This window comes from Zalophus californianus, chromosome 11, assembly GCF_009762305.2.
Source record: "Zalophus californianus isolate mZalCal1 chromosome 11, mZalCal1.pri.v2, whole genome shotgun sequence".
Classification (NCBI taxonomy): Eukaryota; Metazoa; Chordata; class Mammalia; order Carnivora; family Otariidae; genus Zalophus; species Zalophus californianus.
In genome coordinates, this window is record NC_045605.1 from 94,735,592 (window position 1) to 94,746,373 (window position 10,782).

General features: G+C 43.1%; 1 protein-coding gene across 1 annotated transcript in view; it reads left to right on the top strand.

The window, feature by feature from the left end:
* Window positions 1-328, top strand: part of ALKBH3 (alkB homolog 3, alpha-ketoglutarate dependent dioxygenase) — a 62,318-nt gene extending 61,990 nt beyond the window's left edge. Inside the window, exon 9 of the mRNA XM_035722662.1 lies at window positions 251-328. Coding sequence (XP_035578555.1) covers window positions 251-313 — 63 coding nt within the window. The 3' untranslated portion in view covers window positions 314-328. The remainder of the gene's footprint in view (window positions 1-250) is intronic.
* Window positions 329-10,782: the final 10,454 nt, after the last annotated feature.

The following is a 10,782-nucleotide window of genomic DNA, read 5'->3' on the forward strand; positions in this document are numbered from 1 at the left end:
TTTTTTCCTGGCCATTGTTCTTTATCTGGCAGGCTTTGCGGATCTTTCCCAGCCTCCCCCTCCCTTTTTTAGCATTTTTGTATTGGTTCTGTGCTAACTCAATATAAGAAATTACGTGCCATGAAATGAGTTGGATTTTCATGCCCCAGATTTTCATGCCCTAGAAGGTTCTTTCGGGGAGTGTAATTTTGCTGGCTCTTTTTGAGATTTGCTGCCACTGGGTTATTGTACTATTTTCTCTGCACATTAGCTGCTTCACCCCAACCTGCAACACCGTGAACCAGTTCGTGAACAAGTTCAACATCCTCTATGATCGACAAGGCATTGGCAGGCAGATGCGGGGCCTCTTCTTCTGAGCAGGTACTTGAAGGGACAATGCACAGGTCGGACAATGGCCCCACAGGGGAGGGGTGTCACACTCCCATTAGAGAAACCTCCTGTCAATAATAAAAGGGGAGCAGCCCCACAGCACCCCTTAAAAAAAAAAGCCTCACCTGCAATGAGGCTTTTCCATCTCTACTCTTGCTTCTCAGATCTGTAGCCTGTGTTCATTATTATTATCATCTAGGTTCATTAGTTTAGGTTGGTCGTTCTCAACCGGGGGCAGTTTACCCCTTAGGGGATATTTAGCAATGTCTGGAGACATTTTTGGTTGCCACAGTCTAGACTAGGGATTGATGCTACTGGCATCTGGTGGGTAGGACCCAAGGGACGCTGCTAAACATCCTACAGTGTATCAGCCCCTACAACAAAGGGTTATGTGCCTGAGGTTGAGAAACTCATCTTTAGAGTAGGCCTTTGGTTAAAGGTGAAGTATTTTGGCCCAAGTTCTTTGAAGTTGGCCACTCCTGGGCTGGCTTGTTCTTCACCTCTCCACCTTCATGGCTTTTGTGTGAAATTTTTGTTTCTGCCAGTCTTTATGTATTTTTGAATCTGTGGTTTCTGTAATGGAGTCTGCATTATTTTTTCTGTTTACTTTTTCACTTTCTGAACGTCCAGGAAGGAAGAGGGAATTTGCTTCTTCCTGCTTCAACGTTCGTACCAAAATCTCTGGGGGGATACTTCAATCTAAAACTTCAGCTTAGATGTTTTAGTTGAACCAGGGAATATGAATTCCGGCTTCAAAACCACCGACAGCGCATTTGAGGTTATGAATTCTCAGGCAAAATGCTTGCTTCCTCAATTCAGTGCTAAGATCTCTTTGTAGGTTTTAGTGGGGATAATGAGTGGGGCGGGCGGTGGCAGGGGGGATGTACTCCTAGTTTCCCCCCTAATCTGATGGAGATCAGCTTTGTGCAGGGCTGGTGTCTTCCATTAGTCTCCCACCTTGGGTTGACCCTTATTTCTCATCTTTATTGGCTTGTGAGTACCAAAGCCAAGGTCACATGATCTGACAAATGCCCTTAAGGTGAACGGCAACCTCCTGCCCTGCCCACCTCTCTGGGCTCCTAATTTCACCTAGATTTTGACTTCTGAACGTTTTATGCTTTCTTGCCAGATCCTTGATTAATTTTTTTAAGTTCTTATTTTAACCAGCTTTGTTGTTGTTGTGGCTTTCAGCATAAAAATCAGTGAGCATCTCTATTCCACCGTCCTGCCTCTACACAGAATCTCTGTCCTTACCTCTCTGAGCCTCTACTTCCTCATCTCTAAAATGGGAATCATTGCAGAACCTCTATCACCTCTCAGAACCTTCTGTGAGGATTAGTGAGGTAATAAATGTAAACCACCCAGAACAGTGCTTGGCAGATGGTGGGTGGCTCGTGAGCATTAGTCACTCCGTTTCTCTTTTTCCCAGTCCCTTCCAGTCCCTCCTTCCCCTTTCCCTGTGGTGGGAGAGAGCCTCAGGGCAGCAAATCTCTGGTCGCCAGCAAGCCCTGCTGGCCACAGACCCTGCCAGGACCCCACCTCCTGCCCACGCCTCTGCTTCTGGTGTCGGCTCCTTAGCCCTGCAGAGCTTTCACTGTTTCCTCTCACTGTTTCCTCCCGCACTGGAAAAGGGCCAGGAATACTGTTTCTCACTGTCAGCACCCTTCCCCAGCCAGCCGGAAACAGCTCTGTCTGCAGAGAGGCACAGCCAACTGGGCAGGTTTGCCTGTTCTACAGACCTGGGGTCACATCTCCCCCCCTCCTCCCCGCTGCCCCCACCCCTCCCCAGACAGGCGTGGGGGCAGGGGTGAAGCTTCCTTGATTTTTTGATAGCTTTTAATTTTAATAATCTCATATTTAGGGGAAAAAAGGTGCAAAAATAGTAGAGAGAACTTTTGTATATCCTTAACCCAGATCCCCCAAGAGTTCACATTTTACATCATTTGCTTTATCATTTTAGCTATTGGTTTATCGATCTCTCTCTCTATATATATACACATATACACACACATACATTACTATTATTATTGTTTTTTTTATTTTCTGGACCATGTGAGAGATGCAAATATGTACCCTTTAGTACCTCTTAGTGTGTGTTCCTAAAAACAAGGACATTGTCTTTCATACCTACAGTGCTGTTCTCAAATTCAGGAAGTTAATATAAATGTAATACTATGATGTAATCTATAGACATTCATATTTTTCCAATTGTCCCAATAATGTCCTTTATAGCAAAAAAAGAAAACCCTGTTTTTTTTTTCTTGTCCTGGATCCAGGATCACATGTTACACATAGTTGTCAAGTTTCCTATCTGGAATAGTCCCCCAGTCTGCCCTTGTCTTTCATGATCTTAACATCTTTGAAGAGTATAAACCAATTCTTTTGTAGAACATCCCTAAATCTGAGTTTGTCTGCAGTTTCTTCATGATTAAATTCACGGTTATGAATATTTGACGCGAATACCACAGAGCGATATCATGACCTTCTCAGCACATTGGATCAGGAGGCACATGGTGTCATTGTCCCTCACTGGTGATGTTCACTTTCATCCCTTGGTTGAGGTGGTATTGCCAGGATTTTCTACTATAGAGACAGGATTTTAAAATAACCGAGCATAAGGAGGAAAAAAGAGAGAGGCAAACCAAGAAACAGACTCTTAACTACAGAGAACACACTGATGGTTACCAGAGGGGAGGTGGCGGGGGAGGGAAGGGATGGGTGAAATAGGTGTTGGGGGTTAAGGAGTGCACCTGTCGTGATGAGCACCAGGTGATATATGGAAGTGTTGAATCACCTACATTGTACACCTGAAACTAACATTACACTGTATGCACTAACTGGAATTTAAATTAAAACTCTAAAAAAAATAGAGTTTCGGTTAACTTAGGGAAAAAAAAAGGTTTTCCTCATTGTAATTAAGAAGTATTTTGAGAGTAGATAAATATCCCATTCCTTGTCAAACTTCACCCTGTAGTGTTAGCATCAGTTAACGATTCCTTTTTTTAAAAAGATGTACTTACTTATTTAGAAGAGAGAGATCGCGCATGGCGCGGAGGAACAGAGGGGGAGAGAGAGAGAAACCCAAGCAGATACCACTCTGAGCTCGGGGCCCGATGCGGGGCTCGATCTCACCACCCATGAGAGCACGACCTGAGCAGAAATCATGAGGCGGCCGCTGAACCGACTGTGCCACCCAGGTGCCCCCAGTAACAATTCTTGCCCGAATCAGTTTCTACTATGATGTTTGTCAACTGGCAGTTTTTCAAAACTCCACCATTTCCTCTGCATTCATTAGTCGGCATTCTAACATAACAGAGTCCTCCCCCACACCTTTATCCGTGTGCTCATTTATTTATATCAGGTTGGACTTGCGAATTTCTGTTTTATTCAACACCTTATCATTTTTACTATCATTGTCTATGTGGAGGCTCAAACTGTCCCAGGCTCGGTCAGTAGGGGCCCAGGAGCATTTTAACTGTTCTTCCTGCATCTAAGAGCAGGGCCTGTGTTTCTTCGGCTCATTGCCAATCCTAGCTCCTAGCATAGCACCTAACATTTTTTTACTTTTTCTTTCCTTTTAATTCCAGTACAGTTCACATACAGTGTTATCTTAGTTTCAGGTGCAGAATATACTGATTCCACCCTTCCGGAGATCACTCAGTGCTCGTTGTGATAAGTGAACTCTCCATCCCCTTCACCTGTTTCACCCATCCCCCTCCCTGTAACTGTCTATTTGTTCTCTAAGCCTAACATATTTTTTTATTATTATGTTATGTTAATCACCATACATTACATCATTAGTTTTTGATGCAGTGTTCCATGATTCATTGTTTGCGTATAACCCCCAGTGCTCCACGCAGAACGTGCCCTCTTTAATACCCATCACCGGGCTAACCCATCCCCCCACCCCCCCTCCCCCTAAAACCCTCAGTTTGTTTCTCAGAGTCCATAGTCTCTCATGGTTTGTCTCCCCCTCCGATTTACCCCTCCTTCATTCTTCCCCTCCTGCTATCTTCTTCTTCTTTTTTTTTTTTTTTAACATATAATGTATTATTTGTTTCAGAGGTACAGGTCTGTGATTCATCAGTCTTACACAATTCACAGCGCTCACCGTAGCACATACCCTCCCCAATGTCTATCACCCAGCCACCCCATCCCTCCCACCCCCCACCACTCCAGCAACCCTCAGTTTGTTTCCTGAGATTAAGAATTCCTCATATCAGTGAGGTCATATGATACATGTCTTTCTCTGATTGACTTATTTTTCTCAGTATAATACCCTCCAGTTCCATCCACATCATTGCAAATGGCAAGAGTTCATTCCTTTTGATGGCTGCATAATATTCCATTATATATATATATATATATATATATATATATATATATACACACACACACACACACACACCCCACATCGTCTTTATCCACTCATCTGTCGATGGACATCTTGGCTCTTTCCACAGTTTGGCTATTGTGGACATTGCTGCTATAAACATTGGGGTGCACATACCCCTTTGGATCCCTACGTATGTATCTTTGGGGTAAATACCCAGTAGTGCAATTTAAGCCTAACATATATATTTTTTTAAGATTTTAATTATTTATTTGACAGGGAGAGACACAGCAAGAGAGGGAACACAAGCAGGGGGAGTGGGAGAGGGAGAAGCAGGTTTCCCGCCGAGCAGGGAGCCCGATGCGGGGCTCGATCCCAGGACCCTGGGATCATGACCTGAGCCGAAGGCAGATGCTTAACGACTGAGCCACTCAGGCACCCTTAAACCTAACATATATTTTTTTAATGAATGGTAGAACCCTTATCTGTAAAGTATCAGTAATTATAGTAGCTATCATAGGGTTTTTGCCAGAAGTCGAGCCATTACAATACAAAGTGCTTAGCGCACCATTAATACGAATAGCTCATGTTTGTTCCCCCACTTCCTATGTGTCAGGTCCTGTTCGACAAAGTTCCACGCGTATTAATTCATTATACTGATCTTGTGAGGTAAGTGATACTGTTTCCTTGTTCCGCAGCAGAGGAAACCAAGGCTGAGGGAGATGAAGCGTCTTGCCCAAGGTCACACAGGCAGTATGTGGTGGCCCCAAACACCGAGTCTGTTTGCTGCAGAGCCTGTGTTCTGACCACTGGGCCACATTGCCCCCCTCACACCTGTCCTGCGATCGAGACAGATACGCCAATGAGTACACAACGCGGGGGAGGGCGCAGCATGAGGGCAATCACACCCACGGCAGGGCACAAGGTATGAAGGTCCAGACCCCGAGGGGCCTTCGCAGCCGGCTCCCTGGGCGGCATCTTGTGACCTGAGCTGTCCTCTAGCCTCACCCTTCCGGCTCCGTGCTGCCTCCCGTCAGTCCTGTTGCTGCTGCCTTCGCTCGGTGGGAGCAGCTCTGGCTCATAGCCCACCCCCTGCTCCTCGACGGTGAGCTCCCGACCTATGCGTCCGTGGCTTTGACCACTGACTCTCTGCTTCTGAGCGCCGACCCCTGTCACAGCTTCAGGTATTTATTTGATTAGTCAATGCTTGTCTGCCTACCCCGAGGGACTCTAAGCTCCCTGAAAACAGACATCACATCTGCTTCGATGGTCATTGTATCTCCTGAGCCAATTGGACAGATAGTAGGCGCCCAGTAAATACTTGTGGAAGGTGTGGATGACTACAGCTCTTCACTCTCTCATCTACTCTTTCCCTGACTTTTCCCCAGAGTCCTGCAAGACAGCGTCCTCAGCTATAAAGATTGAAGGCACCCTTGATGGTTCCGAGAAAGAAAGGGCCTGTTGCCCAAAGCCCACACCAGCCAAGGAGCAGGGCTAGAACCCAGGCCCACTGCACCTTTGTGACTTGTCCCCCAGTGCCCTTTACCTCGGTGTCCAGATCCCAGCCCCGTGGAAGTAGCTCTGGGCTTCTGGAAGCTCATGCAGAGGGACTCTGGGTAGTAATTAGTTCTCAGGAAAATAAAGTTATTTATATTCTTAATACTTGGTTTTGAAATTTATATAATTGAGGTGTTTCTGGTGAGTCAGACTGATACCAGGAGTGGCCTTAAAACCTCTCTAAAATTGACAGCTCTGCTTGGCTGTGCAGTCCTGAAGGTGGCCAGAAAAGACCTTTCTTGCATGAAGTGCAGACCCACCTGGTAATAATAGATGTCAGGACTAAACCCAGATTAGGAGACATACCCTAAGGCAAAGGTGATTTGCTGTCACTGACAGGCACAAGAAAGGAGTTTCTGTATCTGGTTTACCAATAGGGCCAAGTAAAGGGTGAATATCAATTCAAAGAAAAAAGTCACTTAAAACCCAAGCCATGAGCCAGGACCAGGAAGACAACACCCACGAGTGGGGTTTCTCTGTAGCAGAATCACTGAGCAAGCTGGTTCATGCAGACACTTGGGCTCTACCCCAGTAATGCTAAATCATGATCTCTAGGAAGAATTTTTCTCTTTCATAAGCATCCATCACCTAAAGGGATGCTGGTTTACACTGGTCTTTTTTTTTTTTTAAGATTTTATTCATTTATTTGATAGAGACAGCGAGAGAGGGAACACAAGCAGGGGGAGTGGGAGAGGGAGAAGCAGGCTTCCCGCTGAGCAAGGAGCCCAATGCAGGGCTCGATCCCAGGACCTTGGGATCATGACCTGAGCCGAAGGCAGACACTTAACAACTGAGCCAGCCAGGACCCCCTACACTGGTCTTTGAAGCCCAGTGTCATCAAGAAAAGACTACATGATGTGACCTGGCATGAGAACCCTCCAGTACCAAATATATGGGTGGGGATGCAAACTTTGTGAGATAATCTGACACTATTTATGCCAAACAGCTAAGAAAGTATTGCATAATATGTCCTGCACATTAAATGATTCTAAGTGGTAGTTCTAATGTGTGACTGTTTCATTTTATGCATTCTACATGCATCTACATCTTGGAGTTTTTTCTTTTTTTTCTTTCTTTTTTTAATGTAGATGCCCTGTTCTTTGGTTAGTTTTGGTATCCATGGGGGAAAAAAACCTCAGTATATGTAATAATAGTTTGCAAGGTCATAATGCTTAATCAAATACCATCCCCATGTTCTTAATTGTCTGAAAAAATTGCTTTGGTCTGCCTTCAACCCCTGTGGTGGGCTAGGGTAGGATAATTTGATTGCAGTTGATATACAAGGGAGCTCCTAGATCAGGAAAGAAAAGAGAAACATCTAATGAAGGAGAAAAGGTGGAGGAACACTGCAGTAGCTGCAGGAAGTGTTGAGGGGGCTGCCCTGGAATCCTCAATTAAAGAAGAAGGGCTTGGGGACGGTTCACTCCCCATATTTCCCTCGAGGTAGACAATGCCACAGCATTCTGTATTTCTTCATTTATTTAATGCAACCTCCCAACCCAGAACTTTTTATCTCAGTTTTCCTCCAGTGGATATGGGGGGTCCAGCATGGGTGAGGAGGCTCTCATGCACCTGCCCCAGCCAGAGAGTGGTGCCTCCTGAACTTTCACACAAGCCTCATTTGCCTCACCCTGGTCCTGGCCCTGTGCAGGATAAAGCCAATGGATAAATAGACTGGTGTCATTGAGGACCACGATTTTTGGTGTACGAGTGATAAATGAGAGTAAGTAAACACCCTGTACTCCTAAATTTGAATTGGAAGTATCAGTATCAATTCATAATGTTTTTCTTCTTGTGACATATTTTATTTTAAAAATAAGAACACATTTCCTAGTTCTGTCCATGGAAAAGTCCAGAAACAATGACTAACCCAGTAGTGAAAAGCACCCCTGGCGCCCAGATTATGGTCTTTAAATACCACTTGCCACCAAAAATTACCATGGATCTTTGGAAAACTATACAGGGTGAGCCTGGAATATTTTTTCTCACCAAAAAGCAAAGAATCTGTTAAAGGCTACTGGAGTTCAGTCAAAAGGACTCAGGAGCCAACTTGAATAAGCTCCCACTGACCATTGATGGAACAATTGGAGCATCAATAAGGATAATAACTGTAATGGATTGAAACACATCAAATGTGTTTAATTGCATAATTTCTATAGTGATAACAATCTCATTAATCATCTTTGGGAGATACCAATGAACAACTCATTTTGGAAATGCTAACGATAGGGAAAGAATCAGTTATTCTGCCTTTCCTATGTAAACTGTACTTCACAATTACCAAATGATTGATGAGGGAGTTTCTCTTCACAGGGGTATTCCAGCTGACGAATGGAGAAGGACTGCTAGAGTTAGGGCATCACCATATCCCAGCTCTGATGAGTTCATGGATCTAGGCAGTGATCATCCTTCCTATTTATATTCCCCAAAGGGAAACAACCAGACACCACATGCTTCTTGGTGGAAGAACACAACCCCAATGAAGTAGTCTTGCCAAATAATTGAGCCTGAATTTTATTACGTCTCCAGATCCAATTATGAATGCACAGGAAAAACAGGGAACAGAGGAATGTGTTACATGACAGTAAAGGGATGCAGTTTGCAAAATCCAGACTGTTTCTGCAATAACAACAGCAACAAAAAAAATGCAAGAAAAAGAAGAGATGGAGGGGAACATCTATAGAGCCAAAGAAATGGAAGTGGCAAGTTAACTAATAACAATATAAATAACTCATTTGCATCCAGCTTAAACAAATAAACAGTAGGAACAGAAGCTAGTGGGACAATTGGAGAAATGTGAACATCAAGATCCATGATGATATAAAGGAATTATTGCTGATAGTTTCTCCTCCAACTGGTATTTTTTTTTAGTCTTACTATGATATAATTGACATATCACATCATATTAGTTTAAGGTATACAACATAATGATTCGATATATGTACATATTGCAAAATGATTGCCTCCATAAGCTTAGTTAATATCCATCGCTGATATTTTTTTGGTGGACAGTGTGGTATTTTTTTTAAGGGAGTCCCCCTTCTTAAGATATACGTATTTATAGGTAAGCCGGTATGATGTTTGTCACTAAGTAATTCAGGGTAAATAGACATGGGTGGGAGGCCAGGGAAACAGGATCGTCCATGAGTTGGGAGTTGCTGCAGCTTATAATGGGCCAATGGGGTTCATTGTACCAGTTTCTTTTCTTTTGCCTATACTAGTTTATGCCTAAAGTTTTCACAATAAAGAGTTTAAAAAGAATAAAGTCAACGTAAAGATTTTTCAGACAAGAATCGCTCTAGTCAAGGAAATTCTGAAGGAGTTTCAGGCAGAAGGGAGATCATGGTAGCTGCAAGGTTAGAAATACAGGAGTAAAGGAGAAAGAAAATGGTAAAGAAGAGGTAAATCAAAATGTGCATCAGTTGTAGAAGACAATACTAACAGTGCCCGACGTGCCCTTAAAATTATGAAGTGAAAACACACTCCCCAAAAAATAGCATGTCATTTAGGAGTTGAACAAATAGAGTCAAAGAGGCCTAAGGTTTTTGCACGGTTTAGAAAGAGGATTAGATATTGAGTTGCACACCGGGCTCTGGCAAGTTTGGGGTGCACGTTACAATTTCTAGGATAACAACGTAAGGAATGTGAGGATTGCATATTGTCTGATGCTAACTGTGGGAAAGGAAAATGGGATGGAAGCAATTGCTGCTCAATCCATCCAAAGGCAAACAAGAAGAAAAACGAAAAAGAAACACAGTAGGTTGGGCTAAATAGAAAGAACAAAATAAGGCGGTAGATTTTAAACCTAAATACATCCAAATAAATACATGCAAATAACCCAAATAAATTTACATACTTGTAAATTTATTACAAGTTAATAGACTAATTACTTTGGTTAGAAAATAAGGACATCGGGTGATTGCAACATTGAACTCTATGCCGTTTCCAAGAGATGAATCGAAAGCATAAAGACACATTGAAAACAAAAGAATAAAGAAATAATCCCATGTAAAAACTAAACAATTAAAAAGAGAATTGGTATAGTTATATGAATATTAGAGAAAGTAGGTTTTAAAACAACAACAACAAAAAAAACTGAGACCAATAGAGATAAAGATGGTTGTTAAAGAAGAATCCACATCTGGACTACAGTGAAGAGTGTGTGCAGGGCTCCTCTCGGGGGGTGGGGAGTGCGAGCGGCTGCAGTATGGACTATCCGGCGGATTTAACAGTTGCCACCGATGGTCAGTTTCTTTGCTGGACAGTGATCATATGGGTGTTTACTTTACCATTGTTGTGCATAGGATATAATGTACCTTTGCTTTATGTCCTCTTCTGCATTGTATTTCACAAAAGAGCTTGTTTGGGCTTTGCTGATGAATGGATGGTGAGGGCGATTCTATTCCAGGCAGCCTGACATCAAAGCATAAGCTTTTAGTCGCATTTAATTCTTTGTTTTCTGATTACCTAATAAATAAGTAAAGCTCTTTATACATGTTAACTTATTTAACCCTGATAATGAC